This window comes from Morus notabilis, unplaced genomic scaffold, assembly GCF_000414095.1.
Source record: "Morus notabilis unplaced genomic scaffold, ASM41409v2 Scaffold195, whole genome shotgun sequence".
NCBI classification, from domain to species: Eukaryota; Viridiplantae; Streptophyta; class Magnoliopsida; order Rosales; family Moraceae; genus Morus; species Morus notabilis.
Window position 1 is genome coordinate 107770 of NW_010360717.1, and position 18962 is coordinate 126731.

Below are 18962 nucleotides of genomic sequence, written 5' to 3' on the forward strand. Positions count from 1 at the left end.
TAAACTAATCTTCTTGTCTTTGGTTACTACCTTGAATCCATGCAAGACTATCTCTAATTCTTTTAATGTGATTACCCATTTCTTTTAAACCGGATTTAACTATTAAATTGATTACATGACATGCACAACGTTGGTGAAAAATAGTACCATCACCAAATAGACTTAAATCATTTTCAAAGAATTCAATTGCTTTTGTATTGGCACTAGCATTATCTAATGTTATAGCCATTACTTTATCTCTTAAACTAAATTCATCAATTACATTTAAAATTGTGTTATATATTAAATCTGCGCTATGTGATCCTAGAACACATTTAAAACCTAATATTCTCTTATCTAAATCAAATCTTTTAAAGTAATGTCCGGTTACAGTTAAATAATCTTTATTGGCAACGGCAGACCAAATATTTGCCGTTAACGCAACGCACCCGCTAGTCGAGTGTAAAAGGTTTATTAATGCATCTTTTTCTTTTTTAAATAATTTTAATAAATCTTTCCTAAGAGTAGTTTTTGAAGTGAATTGTGCATTAGGATTGTGTATAACCTTAATATATCGTTGCCAATTAGGATGCTCTACAAAACTAAGTGGTTGATCTAAAGCAGCTATCATTCGCGCAACTTCCATACGATCTTCTTGCGGATCGTATTTCCAAGTGGTTAGACCACCGGTTGCGCGATCAAAAGATAATTGTGTTTGGCGGAGTTCGGGTCCGCTAGATTGGCTAAGCTTTTGAAGACACTTTTCAGAGTGTCGTCTTAAGTGTGTGGTGCCGTGAATAGTGTCGCCTTGTAATTTAGATAAACAATATTTACACTGAGCTATATGTTTAGTGTTACCTTCATTATCCACCTCGTCAATTATGTCGAAGTGATCCCAAACTGTCGAGGTACGCTTGCATTTTCTCCTGGAGGTTGCAACACTTGCCGACGCAGACGCAGACGCAGTCGTACTTGCTGCCGCTTCTCCACGCCCACTATTGCGACCACGACCTCCAGTACGTCCACCATGGCTTGGATTAGTAGATTGCATTTGCTGCGTAACAAACTCATTAGTGGGAAATTACCCTTCTTCTACATTGTGTTGGGCATCAACGGGAATACCACTATAACCAAAAGGATCCATTATAAAAAAATAAGATGAATTTGATAGACATAAAAAATGATTTTTTTTCAAAAAAAACAGGATAAAACGGCTAGTTTTTTGAAATTCAGGTTCGGACAGTCGGGCAAACTCGGGCCGCTTGAGAGAAATTGAGAGAGATTGAGAGGGATTGTGTGAGAAAAATGTGTGAGGGATGAGGGGTATTTATAGGGAAATTTTGGGGTTAAAAAATGATTTTTTTTCAAAAAAAACAGGATAAAACGGCTAGTTTTTTGAAATTCAGGTTCGGACAGTCGGGCAAACTCGGGCAGCTCAGGTTTTTGGGCAAATTTCGAGCAAAATTAAAAAAAACTAGCCGTTTTCGGGCAATTCGGGTAGTTCGGGCAACTCGGGTTTTCGGGCCGAATTCGGGTAAAAATTCAAAAAACTAGCCGTTTTCGGGTATTCGGGTAATTCGGGCACCTCGGGCGGGTCGGGCAGGCGGGAAAAATTCGGGCAAAATTGGCAAAATTCAAAAAATTCAAAAATTCGGGCTTCAGGTCGGGCAATTCGGGCACACCCAATTTTCAGGCAATTTTCGGGTCGGGCAGTTCGGGCTTGGTCGGAAAAATGCAAAAAAATCCCGGCGGACGGCGGTATACGGTGGTTAGACGTGGTTAGACGACGGCGGGCAAGGGTGGACATGTCAAATCCGGGCTGCCCGAGCCCGAACCTGAATTTCTAGCTTGGACGGGCGGGAATTGGGCCAGCCCGCTCGAGCCCGAAAAAATTTAGGCTTCGGGCGGTCCACCGACGCGAAGTTCCAGCACACGCTTCCCGTCTTCATATATATATACACATGAGCTATTGCAAACGTAACATCACATCATCTGGAGGCAAATTAGCAACTTTTATATATATATATATATATATATATATATATATATATATATACACGGGTACGTGAGTGAATGAAGAAGCACATCTGGCAACCTTTTTGATATATATACATATGTATATGTGTGTACGTGAATGAAAAAAAACGTTAATTGCCATTATATTTTGATTTGCGTGCAGAGCTTGATTTGCGTGCAGAGCTATAAGTAATCAGTCTGCTCTCCTTCCTTTTTGCCGAATCATCAATTTCTTTAACAATTATATTTTCATCACCTAAGCCATTTTTCAATCGAGAGAAACTGGTTGCTTTTCAAAAAGACAGATAGTTTTCTGCACGTTGCTGAAGGTAAAAATTTTTATTTAGCCTTTTTATTATTTTTTTATTTCAGTTCTTTGACTGATTTTTTTTTTTTACAAGAAACGATAAGACCCTCACGTAAGTGGTCCCTAATTTTTGCTTTGGGCTACACTTTATAAGTCAGACTCAAAATTGTTATAATATTTTGAACTGCACTATTATAGTTAGATTCATATATAAATGTTCTAAATTTTACAATCCTATAATTTTGTAGAGTTTTAAAGTTTGCAACTCTATTTAATTTTTGGAGGTTCTAAATTTTGCAACCCTACAATTTTATAGAGTTCTAAAATTTACAACTCTATTTTATTTTTAAAGGTTCTAAATTTTACAACTCCACAATTTTGTAGAATTCTAAAATTTACAACTCTATTTGATTTTTGGAGGTTCTAAATTTTGTAACCCCACAATTTTGAAGAGTTCTAAAATTTGTAACTCTATTTGATTTTTTAGAGGTTTTAAATTTTACAACCCCATAATTTTGTAGAATTCTAAAATTTGCAACTCTATTTAATTTTTTAAAAGTTCTAAATTTTATAATCCCATAATTTTGTAGAGTTTAAAAATTTGTAACTCTATTTGATTTTTTGGAGATTCTAAAATTTACAACCTCATAATTTTGTAGAGTTTAAAAATTTGTAACTCTATTTAATTTTTTAAAAGTTTTAAAATTTATAACCTTATAATTTTTAACTGGATTTAAAAGTTTAGAATCTGTATGTCTAAAACATGAATGTGGCCAATAATAGCAGATGAGCTTCTTGTCTTGAGAAAAAAAATGTGTAAACAAAACATAGATTAAAATAGACGAGTAAATGACAAATTTTTCTATTTTTTTTTTTTTTGACAATTCTGATTATTTCACACTTCTCTCACTACTTCCAACGTCTACTTTCTCTACACAATTTTTTTTTTTCGTCCGTCACACTATTTTTTTTTCTTCTTCTCTCAGTTCCACACCTGCACGGGCTGCGCCTGCAACTTTTTTTTTTTTTTTTTTTTTTTTTGCTTTTTTCTTCTCACGTTTCCCCAAACAAGCTTTTGTTTTTTTGTTTTCTCTCACCTTTCTGCACAACCAAGTCCTTTTTTTTTTTTTTGTTCACCCCTGTATGCCTATATACAGGCCTTTGAAGCAACCCACGTCTCTTTTTTTTTATTATTTAAATAAAATTAGTTGTTTTTCTCTTGAAAGATTATTTTCATGTTATTTTTCACCAACTTCCTACTAATACATTTTATTCATTTTTCATAGACCCACTTCTTTCAGGAAGTTTTTTAACCTCCCACGTCTAGTTTTTTTTTTTTTTTTTTGGCTTAACAATAGCCCAGTAGTCATTTTTTTATTGTCGTTCATTACCTTCTTGTCGTTTCATAAAGCATGCCTAAAACTGTTTTCAAACTAAACCTTATCTATAACTACATATTAAAGGAGAATGCACTTACTATTCATCTAAGCATAAATTACTATTCAAAGTTTTTGTTAAGTTATCTTGTCTTCTTCTGTATCACGTGTTAAGCTTTAATTGGATGTTTTATTTAGTGGTGGAATACACGTGCTGTTGCGTAAATGTTTTATCCTTTTATTTTACCGTGTGTCCAAATAGTATTTGTGGAAAAAGCGAGCTCACGTGAATCACAATACAAGGAATTAAATGCTGATGGAAAGTGGCCAATAGAACCGCAATGTTTTGCGATTTACTTGACTGATTGAGAATTGTGGCGGGGTCCACCTGATGCACGCCTGCTGCCCCACTCTCCTTTTCTGCGCGTATTGCTCATGCACGCATCAAGGGTGATGATAAGCTTCATCCGACGGCCAAAATCATTTCTGATTTTATTTTTTTATTATATTTATTTATTTTGAACTAATTTGTGGTCTGATTTTGTCTGTTTTAACACCATTTTGTACCAAAATTTTAATATTGCTCAAATAAAAATAATATGAATAAAAATAAAATTACACAAAAATACACTAAAATAAAATAAAACCAGACCTTATTAAATAAAAAATGAATTAAACAAAATAAATAGAACTAATATAAACCACAAAAAAATAAAAATATTTTCGATATTTTTCTCACTTTTATCTTCATTTTTTTTTATGTTTTTTTTTCTCTCTCTTTTTTTATTTAAATGAAAAACCCACGCGAAATTCGCTTTAAAACTAATTTCATATTAAAAGAAAAACAGGGTCTTTCATCAAAGATATTATGAAAACAAAGTCAAAATGACGACAAAATATGAAACGACAAAAAGGAAATGAATGATAACAAAAGACAAACTAATAAACGACGAAAATTGGTAAGCTAAACGACGGTACGTATACTATAAGCCCCGTTCACTTCACTCATTTAAGTTTAAAATTCGAGTTGAAATGTGATTTTATGTGAGAACTTTTTACTATAGTAAAAAAGTTAGATGTGATTGTTTGTGAGAGTTTTTTACTGTAGAAAAACTCAAATTCTAAACTCAAATCAGTAAAGTGAACGGAACCCAAGTGCTTTTACTAGGTATGTATTTAGTTATATACATATCCTAAAAAGTCATAGACGCATACTAAATGTAAAAGTTGAGTGCCCCTAACCATCACTCCACCACGTCCTTATTATTTTTGAGCGCTGAAACTATTTATTATACCTCTAAGCGTTTGTTATGGTACATGTCTTATAAGTTGTGGAGTTCGAACCTCCTACACCAAAAAAAAAAAAAAAAAAAAAAAAAAAAAAAAAGGCGTGTTCCCACCTCCAAAAAAAAAAAAAAAAAAACACTAAATGCGTAGTTCCACATCGAAAAAGAATAATGAATTATTTCCTCAATGCTTTATATAATGGTTGTGTTATTGATCGAATATATATATACAAAATCTCTATATAACACTTTATAATTAGACCAGACATTTAGAAATTTGAGTAAACATGAGATAATAATATTAAAAAAAAAACGGCTTCTAATATGATCAATCTAGTAGTTGATTTAAAAAATCTCTAAATTTAACACAACGGGTCTTTTCTATTATTTAGAGATGTGTTGTTACTTGATGATATGTCCGTATTCGCTTATAAAATTTTAAAACGCAGACGATCCATGCAGCCAAACTCTAATTGCTCATCATCGTTTTGATAACCTGAATTATCAAAAGAATGAGAATCCAATAACTTCTCAGCATCCTTCTCACCTCTTAATAATTTGAGTATCTGTAACAAAGTAGTGTTTTGCGTTGGTTACTTTGACAATCAAAACAATGCTAGCTGTTTTTAGTAAACTTGTGAAACAAACAACGCAATAATATGAATGAACATTTTAGTGCGTACATGGCTGACTTTTGAACGAACTCGAGCTGACGGTGAAATGCAACGCGTTGCTGCCAAAACCATTCTCTGCATTTGAGCAACATCAAACACCCCTTTTAACTTCGGATCCAGCAGCGCTTCATAATCATCTCCCTCTAATAAATTTTTCGCCTAGATCAACATAATAAGTAAGATAATAAAGAAGTACAACTAGTACTTATTTTCATGAAAAGTGGAATATGATAAAGTTCTTACCCACTTGACCAAGCTCTCTTGTCCTTTGGGAACCTTGGAACCAATTGGCATTCTTCCCGTTAATAGTTCAAGAAGAACAACACCAAAAGCATACACATCAATTTTGTCACAGACCCTTCCGAACATGAAGTATTCTGGAGCTATGTACCCGAAAGTCCCCACCACATCGTTCTGTATCGAATTAGCAGAATCCGTCGAACCCCACATAGCCAAACCAAAATCCGACAACTACAATAAATAATTTTCAGAATACTTATTTAGCATAACTTATTTAAAAAATATATAACATGACTTATTGGTGTTTGAACAAAAAAAAAAAAAAAAAGGATCAAGGGGACTATGATAATTAATCTCCGACATGTAGATTATTTGGGTAGGTTGCTCTCTGTTATTGCAATCTTTTTCTATTATATATATATATATATATATATATATATATATGAAAAATAAATATGTAGGTTGTATTAAACGTAGTACCTGTGGCTGCAATTCATCGGTAAGAAGAATGTTAGAAGATTTTACATCTCTGTGAATAACAGGCGTAGGACAATCGTTATGCAGATAATTTAGAGCTTCAGCAACTCCTATAGCCACTTTGAACCTCACTTCCCATGGCAATACAGATCTACCACTGTCACCTTCCACAGAGAAAAAAAAAATCACAAAATTACAAATTTGATGCAATTTTTACAAAGAAGTCTAGTCAATAGAAGAAGATAACTTACCATGCAAGCAATGTTCCAAGCTCCCTTTTGGGTAATAGTCATGGACTGAAATAAGAAGGCCATTTTCCGAGCATATTCCAATCAAAGGCGCAATGTGTTCGTGCTTTATTGAAGAGACAATATTTACTTCTAAGGAAAAGTCTTTTGGTGCTTCCTTTTTGGGTTTTAAAACCTTGACTGCCACTGATTTGCCACTTGGAAGACGTCCTTTGTATACACTACTAGACCCTCCCTTTCCAATAAGATTTTCTGTTGAGCAAAATCAAACTGTTCAAATCAAAAGAAGAAAACGCATATTCCAAAGGGACTAAAACTATTTGCTTTTTAACACTAAAAAAGGAAAATAATATTTACCAGAAGAGAAGCAAGAAGTTGCAGCCTTCAACTCTTTATATTTGAATCTCTTGCAAGAGGAGTTTGATCGATTCTCGTTATTCACAGTTTCGGATACGGTCGAAGAATCAGATGTTGGAGGAAGTGGTATCATAAGAAGAGGCCAACCAAGCCTTGACTTTGGCGATTCAATCAGATCAGAAGAAACTGAGCTAGAATTAATATTTGACAGATTAGGGAGATAATTTACATCCTTAGCTTCTGAATTTTCCGAAACTTGCTGATTTGTAAAAGAACTTCCTCTGTGAAAAGGCCAGCCAAGAGTTGATTCTTGTAACTCCTTTTGGAGAAGAGAAATGTAGTTCATATGAGGATAATCTTTTTCTTTGTGATCATCTCTTGACTCGTCTTTTGAGGAACTCTTAATTGCTTTAGGCTTTGCTTCTCCAAGCTTAAGAAACTTTGGAATTTGACGTGAGTATTTAGGTTGGAACTCATAAAGCAAATAAAATTGAGACAAACTTTCTAGCTTAAGTTGCCTTAGAGAGCCTTTTCTTCTTTCCATAGTCACCACCATAATTGATGAACACTGCTTAGCCACCTTCTTTGCAATTTTTCTTACTGAATTTCTTCGCGAAATCGAGCCCTTTAAAATAGTCTTTTGATTCATTTGAAACCCTTTTGGATGGTCTTTTATATCTGCAGGAAAAAAAAAAAAAAAAAAACGAAGATGAATAAGGATTACTCAGACTCTTACAAAAATCAAACCAATTAAAAACTAAATAAAAAACTAAAAAAAAAAAAAAAGATTTGGAAGAACCTATTAAGTCTGAATAAACAAGAACTTCCGCAAATAATTTGGCTCCTGTTCTGAGATAATAGCTGATCCATCCTTGGTTTTGGTTGTCCCTTAAGATTGCAGACAACACCTTCTTGTTGTCAAGTTTCTTTGTTGAATCAACTTTCTTAATCATAATTCTAGCTGAAAACCTGTTAATCATAATTTTGACTCTTTAATCAGACACCTTCAAAAACAAACCACTTCAAATATCTTAATCAGCCTCTTCTCCTTATTATATTTGTACACTTCCAAATGTTGGTTGAATGATGATGCAGTATACAGTATTAAAAAGAACTTTATATTTATATTCTTAGAACTATATGATAGTGGAGCATGCCATGACTATTCCGTGGATTTTATTTTTTTATTTTTTATTTTTTTGCCTGAATTTGACATGCCCACCAACAAATTTTTTATATCTTAAAAATTTCCCATGAAGATTCTCAGGCAGTTCACAAATTTTAGTGAAATTTAATAGGATTAGAAGGGGAAAAAAGAAGTCTCATTTAGGAGTGCGTTCGTTTAAGCGATTTCAAATTCAAGTTTAGAGTTAAAAAAGTGAGTTTAATTAATAACTTAAATAAGAAGTTGATTACCCCACGAGAAAACAAGAGGACAAAGCTCATGTTTATAACATGCTTGAGGAAAAAAGATAAAAAGTTTTACTTACTATAAAATAATTTTTTTTTTCATAGTTGAAAATTGACACGTATCTTCTAAGGTTACTTTGACTGCTGAATCCTATCCTATTTTAATAATATTATTAGCATTTATCTTTTAATAATATTATTAGCATTTATCTATCTATCTAACTTACCAAACCCGCTTTTTGCGTACAAACTGCCGCCAAGCAACGAACACCTAATGCGACCATATTCATCAGAAGTCAAAGTTCATATTATTATTATAATTATTTTTTCTACAATAATTTGTTACCTAATATCAGGTAGAAATTTAACACTATTTTTCTTTTAAATATTTGTATTTGTATTCATAATCCAACAGTTATCAAATGATTCGTCGAAGAAAAAAAAAATAAAACTGATCAAGTTCATTCATATATACTCTAAAGGTGTACGGACAGCGTAGTAGTCAAGGGAAAAAAAGGTAAGTATAAAGATAAGTAGTAGCAACACCCTATAGAAGAATCTCAGGAAAAAAAAATATAATAAATAATCGCTAAGAAAACATAAGTTTTTCTAAAAGAAAAAGAAAAAAAATTATAAGGGATGATAATGATTTTGAAGGATAATTATGAGTTTATGACCTTATGGAAAATAAATTAAATTTTGCGACATATTATTTACCTCATCACTTTTCTATGAACCAGTCATTAGCAAATAAAGTAAAATAAAATGAGTAAAAACTAGTATAATAGATTTTTTTTAGAGGAATTTTCAACTGATATTTATAATAATTAGTATATTATAAAAGGTTAAACATTCAAGTCGTGGTAAGGTCATCAAAGTGGTTTTTTCTACCAAGCAACCAAAAAAAAAAAAAAAAGATAGCGATTTTTTTTTAAAGTCAAATATTGGAATTGAATGTGAAAGCTTCCTTAGACGAAAAAAATTCCTTGATCATCTACAATTTTCATTTATGTTCCTTCTTACATTTATCATCATTTAGCTTTGCTTCTACATCTCCATTCTCCAAAGAGTTTTATTTCTTTTTACTTTATCTTCCCTTTTCCAATTTGTTTCTCTTAGTATCTCAAAAGTACAAAGTTTTTTTCCCCCCTCTCCCTCAAACAAACAAAAACACACGCACACTTTTTCTAGAAACGGGGATAAAGCGGGCAAAATATTAATGCATAACCGACATGCAATTCTAATTCTTATGCATAGAAAAGGACATTTGAATTAAGACGAAAGAGCGTAGTCGTTTTCTAAGAAAAATTTACACACACGCAATTGTTACTAAACATGACAACCAATTCAAGATGAGAAACGACACATATCTTTTGGAATAAACGATCAAAAACAACATAGCGTTTTAACTTTTTAACTATAGACACACAATATGTTAAGATAATCTCATATCGTCTAAACATAAACATATCCACATGCATATAAAGGTATTAGATTACTCCACTTAACAGGTTGATCTTTTAAAAATCAATCCCTTATATATAACGCCTTTTTACTCAAAAGACAACATCACTTAAGAAGTTGATTTTAGAAGCTCAATCCCTTATATATGAACGCTTTTTTTATGCCTTTTTTGGCCCTAACGACATTAAGACTTCGTTTGTTAGAAAAATAATAGAAAAAAGAAACTTCAAACTACAAATGAAATGTGACCCCAAAAAAAACCTAATAGATCAAATGTCATTGAGTCATGTAGTGTTTTTTATTATGAAAAACTACACCAATCGGGTTGTTTTCTAAAATTGAACAACAAATTAATGGCTCTATGAAGCAAGATGACATGTCAGTTTTCATATAAAAGGACAAACTAACATGAGAACATCATGTATTTTGGCATAAACGATAGAGGAATTATTGGGTTCCGCCCCATTTGTGGGCTGGAACAAATAGTGGGCTTTAAGCCCAAATACCAACAACAACAAAAAATGAATGAAAGGCATGCTACTCACGTGGGCAGCAAACCAGAAAAATAGAAAAGAAAAGAAGAAGGAGAATTGGGATAGCAGTGGGCAGCCGTGAAAACCAGAGAAAGAGAAGGGAAGAAAAGGAGAGAGAGAAAGAGAAAAGGGGTAGGGTTTTGGTGCTTGTGCAAGACGATTGGGTGGCGAAACGTTGTCGGTTTCGGCTCAAATTTGACATGGAGAATCCTTGTGGCGAGCTCTTCCAATCTACCGGACTTGATTTCTCATTTAGCCTTTCTTTAGTACTCTCTTGAGTACTCCTACTTTGGTGAGATCTAAGCTTTTCTTTGGTGTTATTGTTATTATCCATCTTTGATGATGATGTCTATATTGTTGGTGAACCAAGGATAGTGTTTCTTGATGATATTATTGTTGTGAGCCTCTAGTTTGATTCTAGAGAGAAACTTTGTAATCCCATTGTTAATATAGTGGAAGAAATTTAAGTGGCATAAGGGTTCCGTGGGTTTTACTTTTAATTTGAGAGGTTTTCCACGCTAAAAATTAGTGTTTCATTTGTGGTTAATTATTTTAATTAATTGGTGCATTGGTTGTTTGGCTTTGTTGGCATTTTGTTTGAGATCCTATTTTAGCACACAAAGAGGAAAAGTTTTATTCCACAATTGTTAGTATTAGTTTTCCCAACAAACTGGTATCAGAGACTTTGGTTGGCTAGAGGCTAATTCTTGTGTGTTGAAATGGAAGAACAAAATTCGTATGAGATGATAAAATTAACCTCATCGAATTATTCCATTTGGAAGCGCAAAATCAAAGATTTGCTTATTGTTAAAGATTTGTTTGGGCCTGTTATGGGCAAGTCAAAGCGAGAAAAAATAAGTGATGATGATTGGGAAACATTACACATGAAAGCTGCTACTACAATTAGGCAATGGGTTGATGTTAATATTTTTAATCACATTTCTGAAGAAATGAAAGCCAATGCACTTTGGAAGAAATTAAAGGTTATGTATGAGAAAAATACCTCCAGAAATAAAGCCTCGATCATTAGAAGACTTGTGAACTTGAAGTACAAAGATGGAAAAGTATGACTGAGCATACTAGTGATTTTCAAGGCTTGGTGAACTAATTGGCCGCAATGAAAATGCCTCTTGAAGATGAGTTGCAGGCATTGTTACTTCTTAGCTCTTTGCCTGACAGTTAGGAAGCGTTAGTGGTATCACTAAGCACTTCAGCGCTTGGAGGAAAGCTAACCATGAAGATGGTTAAAGAAAGTTTGTTAAGTGAAAAAGCCAGAAGAAAGGAAAATGGTGAATCTTCTTCTGAGGTACTTGTTTCTTCAAAACAAGAAAGGCGTGGAAGAAGTAAAAGTAGGCATCCTCAGGGGAAAAAAGGATACATTCGGGGAAAAATCTAAAAATAAGAAAAATGTCACGTGTTATCACTGCAACAAGATGGGTCACATGAAGAAAGAATGCATAATTTGGAAAAGAGAACATGGTGAAGGAAATAAAGATGAGAAAGAGACTAATACAGTAGCCGTCGAAGGTGATGTTACCATCATTTGTGATGACAGTTGTGTTAGTCTTGTGTGCCAGGAAAGTGATTAGGTGATTAATTTTGGCGCCTCATTTCATGTTACTCCTCATAGTGATTTCTTCACTTCTTACTTTACCAGTGATTTTGGCAATGTCAAAATGGGAAACAGTGGTGCCTCTAAAATTGTGGGCGTTGGAGATATTTACTTGGAAACTAATCTTGGAAGTAAGTTGGTACTCAAGGATGTTAGGCATGTTCCGGATATTCGCCTAAACTTGATCTCCACTGGCAGACTTGATGATGAGGGTTTTACTAGATATTTTGGTGAAAGTAAGTGGAAGCTCACCAAAGGTTCTCTAGTGGTTGCAAGAGGAAAGAAAATGAATACACTCTATGTCATGCAAGCTAAGCTTCACAAAGGAGAGATAAATGTTGTTCAGAAGGGTGCAAGCATTGATCTATGGCACAAGAGGCTTGGCCACGTCAGTGAAAAAGGATTACAACTTATTGCTAGAAAGTAATTCCTGCCTAGTTTGCAAGGTATGCCTCTTAAAACTTGTGTTGATTGTTTAGCTGGAAAAACACATAGAGTTGCATTTCATTCACACCCTCCATCTAGAAGATTAAATATTCTTGATTTGATTCATACTAATGTCTGTTCTATGCAAGCAAAACCTCTTGGAGGTGCATTCTACTTTGTGACTTTCATCGATGACCATTCAAGAAAGGTTTGGGCTACTGCTTTGAAAACTAAAGACCAGGTGCTTGATGTCTTTAAAGAATTTCATGCCAAGATTGAAAGAGAAATAGAAAAACAGTTGAAATCAGTTCGCGCTGATAATGGTGGTGAGTACAAGGGACCGTTTGAGAATTACTGCAAACTCTATGGAATTAGGCTTGAGAATACTCCAGCTAAGACACCTTAGCTTAATGGTGTAGAGGAGAGAATGAACAGAATAATTGAAGAAAGAATCAAGTGCATGCTCTCTCACGTAAAGCTTTCTAAGTCCTTTTGGGGGGAGGCCATGAGAACCACAGTCGATTTGATTAGTCTTTCTCCAGCAGCTGCCTTGGATGGTGATGTTCCAAATAGAGTTTGGACTGGGACATATGTCTCTTATGATTACTTGAGAGTTTTTGGCTGCAAGGCGTTCGTTCATATTCCTAAAGATGAGAGATGGGATCCGGTGAACAAGAAAATTGTCAGAAGTAGAGATGTTGTCTTCCTTAAAGACCAAGTGATTAATGATGGTAATAAGGGTGAAAAGTCTTATTCCTCTGCTGAAATTTCTGTCAATTTGGATCCAATTTCTCCACCTGTAGAGAATATTGATCAAGGGGGAGATGTCCAAGAAGATGGTGGTGATGCTGTTAATGATGAAGTCCTTCTAGTTAATGATGTAGAGCCAGTTGAACAAGCACTGCCAGCACCACCAGTTGAGTCTCAGGTGAGAAGATCTATAAGAGAGCGCCGTCTGCCTAGTCGATATACTACTAATGAGTATGTGATGCTCACTGATGGGGGAGAGCCAGAAACTTACCAGGAAGCTGTTTCACGTGAGAAGAAGTAAGAATGGTTTAAAGCCATGCAAGAAGAGATGAGATCCTTATGTGAGAACCACACCTATGACTTGGTGAAGTTACCTACAGGTAAGAAAGCGCTCAAGAACAAGTGGGTTTACAGGTTGAAAACTGAAAAACAATAGCTCACAAGCAAGGTACAAGGCAAGGTTAGTTGTGAAGGGGTTCGGTCAGAAGAAAGGTGTCGACTTTGAAGAAATATTTTCTCCTGTTGTGAAGATGTCATCCATCAGAGTTGTTATTGGTCTAGCTGCCCGCTTGAATTTAGAGGTAGAGCAACTTGATGTGAAAACTGTGTTCCTGCACAACGACTTAGAAGAAGAAATTTTTATGGAGCAACCAGAATGGTTCAAAGTCAAGGGAAAAGAGCATCTAGTGTGCAAGTTGAGGAAGAGCTTGTATAGGCTCAAACAAGCACTAAGACAGTGGTACAAAAAGTTCAACTCTTTCATGATGAGTCACAGGTACACTAAGACTTCATCTGACTATTGTGTGTTCATCAAGAAACACTCCAGTGATGATTTCATCATCCTTCTGCTATATGTTGATGATATGTTGATCGTTGGCCATGATGCTAGCAAGATTGAGAAGCTAAAGAGAGAGTTAAGCAAGTCCTTTGCCATGAAAGACTTGGGATCGGTGAAACAGATACTTGGTATGAAGATCTCCCATGATAGGAAGAATGGGAAGTTATGGTTATCTCAAGAAAGCTACATTGAAAAGGTTCTTGAAAGATTCAATATGAGTAAGGCCAAGGCTATTTGTTCTCCACTTGCAGGTCACTTCAAGCTTACAGTTAAGCAATTTCCTACAAGTGAGAAAGAAAAAGAAGAAATGAGCAAAGGGCCATATGCGTCTGCAGTTGGCAGTTTGTTGTATGCCATGGTCTGTACAAGGCCAAATATTGCTCATGCAGTTGGAGTTGTTAGCCGATTTCTCTCTAATCCTGAAAAAGAACTCTGGGCAGCAGTAAAATGGATATTGAGATATCTGAGAGGTACTTCTAGGTTGTTTGCTTTGGCAATGGTGAGCCTATTTTAGATGGGTACACAGTTCAGACATGGTAGGTGACATTGATTCCAGGGAGTCTATTTCAGGATTCCTGATGACTTTTGTAGGGGGAGCAGTCTCTTGGTAGTCCAAGCTACAAAAGTGTGTCGCTCTATCCGCCACATAAGCTGAGTACATAGCAATTACTAAAGGTTGCAAGGAAACTTTGTGGATGAAGAGGTTTCTTGAAGAACTGGGCATGCAACAAGAGAAGTGTATTGTCTACAGCGATAGTCAGAGTGCCATCCACCTCTCCAAGAATTCAACATTGCATTTGAGATCTAAACATATTGATGTCAGATATCACTGGATTCGTGATGTGCTTGAAGGGAAGCAATTACATTTAGAGAAGAAATGGATCAGATATGTTGACGAAGACTTTGTCTAAGGAGAAACTTGAAGCTTGTAGGCAGAGAGCGGGCTTAGTTGAGCCCACCAAATGATGTGGAGGGGGAGTTTGTTGGGTTCCACCCCAATTGTGGGCTGAAACAAATAGTGGGCTTTAAGCCCAAATGCCAACAACAACAAAAATGAATGAAAGGCGTGCTGCTCATGTGGGCAGCAAACCATAAAAAATAGAAAAGAAAAGAAGAATTAGAATTGGGATAGCAGTGGGCAGCCGTGAAAACCAGAGAGAGAGAAGGGAAGAAAAGGAGAGAGAGAAAGAGAAAAGGGGGTAGGGTTTTAGTGCTCATGCAAGACGATTGAGTGGCAAAACGTTGTCGGTTTTGGCTCAAATTTGACGTGGAGAATCCTTGTGGTGAGCTCTTCCAATCTACCGGACTTGATTTCTCATTTAGCCTCTCTTTAGTACTCTCTTAAGTACTCCTAATTTGGTGAGGCCTAAGCTTTTCTTTGGTGTTATTGTTATTATCCATCTTTGATGATGATGTCTATATTGTTGGTGAACCAAGAATAGTGTTTCTTGATGATATTATTATTGTGAGCCTCTAGTTTGATTCTAGAGAGAAACTTTGTAATCCCATTGTTAATATAGTAGAAGAAATTTAAGTGGGCTAATGGTCTCGTGGTTTTTACTCTTAATTTGAGAGGTTTTCCATGCTAAAAATTAGTGTTTCATTTGTGGTTAATTATTTTGATTAATTGGTGCATTGGTTGTTTGGCTTTGTTGGCATTTTGTTTGAGATCCTATTTTAGCACACAAAGAGAAAAAAATTTATTCCACAATTGTAAATAACAAACTACATGCCGGTTTATTTACTTAAATGACAGCAAAATTTATACAACATTTCACCACCTAAACGGCGGCCAAATGTAAATAACAAACTAGATGTGACTGAACGTTGGCTTTAAACGACAAGAGCAAATTTCTGTTTTCAAATTAAATCACAAGACAATTACTGTAATTTTGTATTAAATGACAACAAATTTAGGAAACGACTTTTTTTGGAACAAACGACAGAAAATTTTCATTCAGAAGGATAAGTTTTTGTTGTCTGACAGCATATATTTTAAGAAACGACGGATTGCATTTTCTAACTCAAAAGACGGCCAATTTGAAAGCAAAAAACGATACAACTTTTTTCCTTCAGTAAGGACAGGAAAAACCTTTCAAATCACAACTACATGTCGTTTTAATCATTGTTTAAAACGAAGACAAATATCGTTTTTTCTCCTAACGTTAGCAAAAATTGAATAATAGACATGATTAAACACAATGTATTATACTTGTTTAAACGGTGTCTTATCTCTCTTCTTTTTTTTTTTTAAATAAAAAATAGATTTTATTCTCCTTCTTAATTAATAGATCGTCGTTTTTGTCAAACACATTGTCGTTTGCAACTATAATATTTTTTCTGCATTTATTCCTATTATTTTGTTTTCTTTGAAGGGTAGCTTAAAATTGAAGCTACTAGAAAAACCAGTCTCGAATAGTAACGGTTACATTTTTTTGCTAGAATTGGTGGTAACAATAATTAACTTATTAAGGGCACCTATTCGAATTTAATATTTAAATTTTATTACACTAAAAAATTTTAAAAAATAATTGTATTTATTTTTTTTATTATAATAAAAATTTATTACATAAAATCTTAAATTAAAAAATCGAACAAACAAACTATAAACGAACGGACCCTAATATATACGTCGACAGTTGAAAAAGACGGAAAATAAAACAGAGACAACTCAATGAAGGGTGAAAAGGGAACTTTGTATAAATAGACTAAGTAAAATGTGTTTTTAAGTAAATAAACCATCAAAAAAATAAATTAGGTAAATAACCCAACTTCCACGTCAGCATTCCACGTCATCAATTATGCTTTTAGGGTTTTCTTTCTCCTCATCCTCTTCCATTTCGCGCCATTTTGTTCTCCCAGCCGCCTTCAATTTCTCCTCTCTTCTTCTCAAGTCATCGTCGTCGCATAACCTCATTAATATTATTATCTTGCCCATTCAGTGTTTTTTTCTCGTCCAAAACGAAGTTTGAAGAAGAGCTACTAAGTAAGTCTTTCATTTTCTATATCTCTCATGGTGTTTTTCGTTGTTGTTCATATGTTTTTAAGATGAGAATGTAGTTAAAAATCCATTAAAATAGTAATTTTACATGTTAAAAGACTAGTTTATATTGTCTGATATGATGAAGATCAGGTTTAGAAAAAAAAAAGATTTGTTCTTGGTCAGTTCGTGGTCAGTTCTTGGTCTGTTCTTATAACATGGTCGGTTCTTGATCTGTTCTTGGTCTGTTCTTATAACATGGTCAGTTCTTGGTCAGTTCTTGGTCTGTTCTTAGTCTGTTCTTATAACATGGCCGGTTCGTGGTCTGTTCTTGGTCTGTTCTTGGTCTGTTCTTAGTCTGTTCTTATAACATGGCCAGTTCGTGGTCTGTTCTTGGTCTGTTCTTATAACATGGTCGGTTCTAGTATGTTCATGGTCTGTTCTTGGTCTGTTCTTATTGCACGGTCAGTTTTTAGTCTGTTCTTATTGCACAGTCGGTTCTTAGTCTGTTCTTGGTCCGTTCTTGGGTTGTTCTTATTATATAGTTTGTTCTTGGTCTGTTCTCATTATATGGCATGTTCTTAGTTTGGTCGTGGGATATTTGGTTTGGTTTAATGACATATTATTATCTTGATTAAATTTTTGCAGTTTTAAAATCTAAATAATGGCTCAGTGGAGGATTTTTTTTGACATAGGAGGACAATGGGATGAGACTGAAAGTTGTTGGGTGTGGCATACAGATTGTAATTTAATTGGCATATATATGGATGAGAAGGATACTCTCGAAACCTTCGTTGATAAGATTTGTAGAAAATGCAGAATTGATGGACAAAAACATTCTTTGCAGCTATCATGGGTACCGAATTTGAAACAGAAATCGTTGCCCGTTGTAATAAAAGACAATGATGATTTGTTATTCTTCAGGGATATAGCCCACGAGGTACCGCTACACGTGATAGTGGATGGGGAGTTTATGAATCCCGAAAAACATATTGATGGAGTCAAAATTAGGAGAAATCCTTTGCATGATGATTTTTTTGATCGTGATTTTATGGGTAATGTAGCTACAGATGAGTTTTCGGCTCATAATGATATTCCACTACAATCACAACCACAACCAGAGTCACAGCCACAGCTAGAGCCACAACCGCTTACCATTTTAAATGAAGTAGAAGTTGCTGGTCCTTTAGTTTGTATGGACAAGACTGAGTTTGGATCATCTCATGGATCTACCTTCAGTGACGGATCTAGGTTAGAAGTTGGTCAGTACTTTACAAGTAAGAATGATTTGAAGGAAAAGCTGCATTTAATAGCTTTGAAAGGGAAGTTTGAGTTTCGAACAACAAAATCAAATAAAGACGTGCTTGTAGTAGAGTGTGTGGATCCGAAATGTGTGTGGCGTATCCGAGCCTGCAAACTGAGACTGTCGAACATGTTTGTAATCCGTAAGTATAATGGCGTTCTCTCTTGCTCGTTAGAAAAGCGTTCAGTGAAGCACAGGCAAGCAACGTACTCCGTTATTGGAAGTTGCATGAAAAACTAATTTATAGGCGTGAAACAGGGTCCGGTTCCGAAATCAATTCAGAAATATGCCCGTGACGAATTCGGGACGGACTTCAGTTATTACAAAGGATGGAAGGCTTGTGAGCATGCACTTCAACTCGTAAGAGGTACGGCTGTAGAAAGCTTCACTAAGCTCCCATCATACTTTCATATGGTGTCTCTTACTAATCACGATAATATCACCAATATTCATTTTGATGAACAGAACCGTTTTATCTATCTTTTCCTAGCATATGGACCTTGTATACGAGGTTTTGGTTGCATGAGGAAAGTTATCAGTGTTGATGGAACGTGGTTGAAGGGAAAATTCAGAGGTACGTTGTTAGTTGCCACTGCACAGGATAGTGAACGTCATTGTTATCCCATCGCATGGGCCATTGTAGACTCAGAGAATGATGCATCCTGGACATGGTTCTTCTCGAACTT

General features: G+C 34.9%; 1 protein-coding gene across 1 annotated transcript; it reads right to left on the bottom strand.

Annotated features, from left to right (window-relative positions):
* Positions 1–5283: 5283 nt before the first annotated feature.
* Positions 5284–7997, bottom strand: LOC21399073 (receptor-like cytosolic serine/threonine-protein kinase RBK1). The gene is made up of 7 exons (XM_024165054.1): positions 7760–7997; positions 6961–7638; positions 6607–6855; positions 6359–6519; positions 5882–6109; positions 5648–5797; positions 5284–5530 (listed from the first exon to the last, which is right to left on the bottom strand). Exons 1-7 carry the CDS (start codon positions 7938–7940, stop codon positions 5393–5395), a joined length of 1785 nt encoding a protein of 594 aa, XP_024020822.1. The 5' UTR covers positions 7941–7997; the 3' UTR covers positions 5284–5392.
* Positions 7998–18962: the final 10965 nt, after the last annotated feature.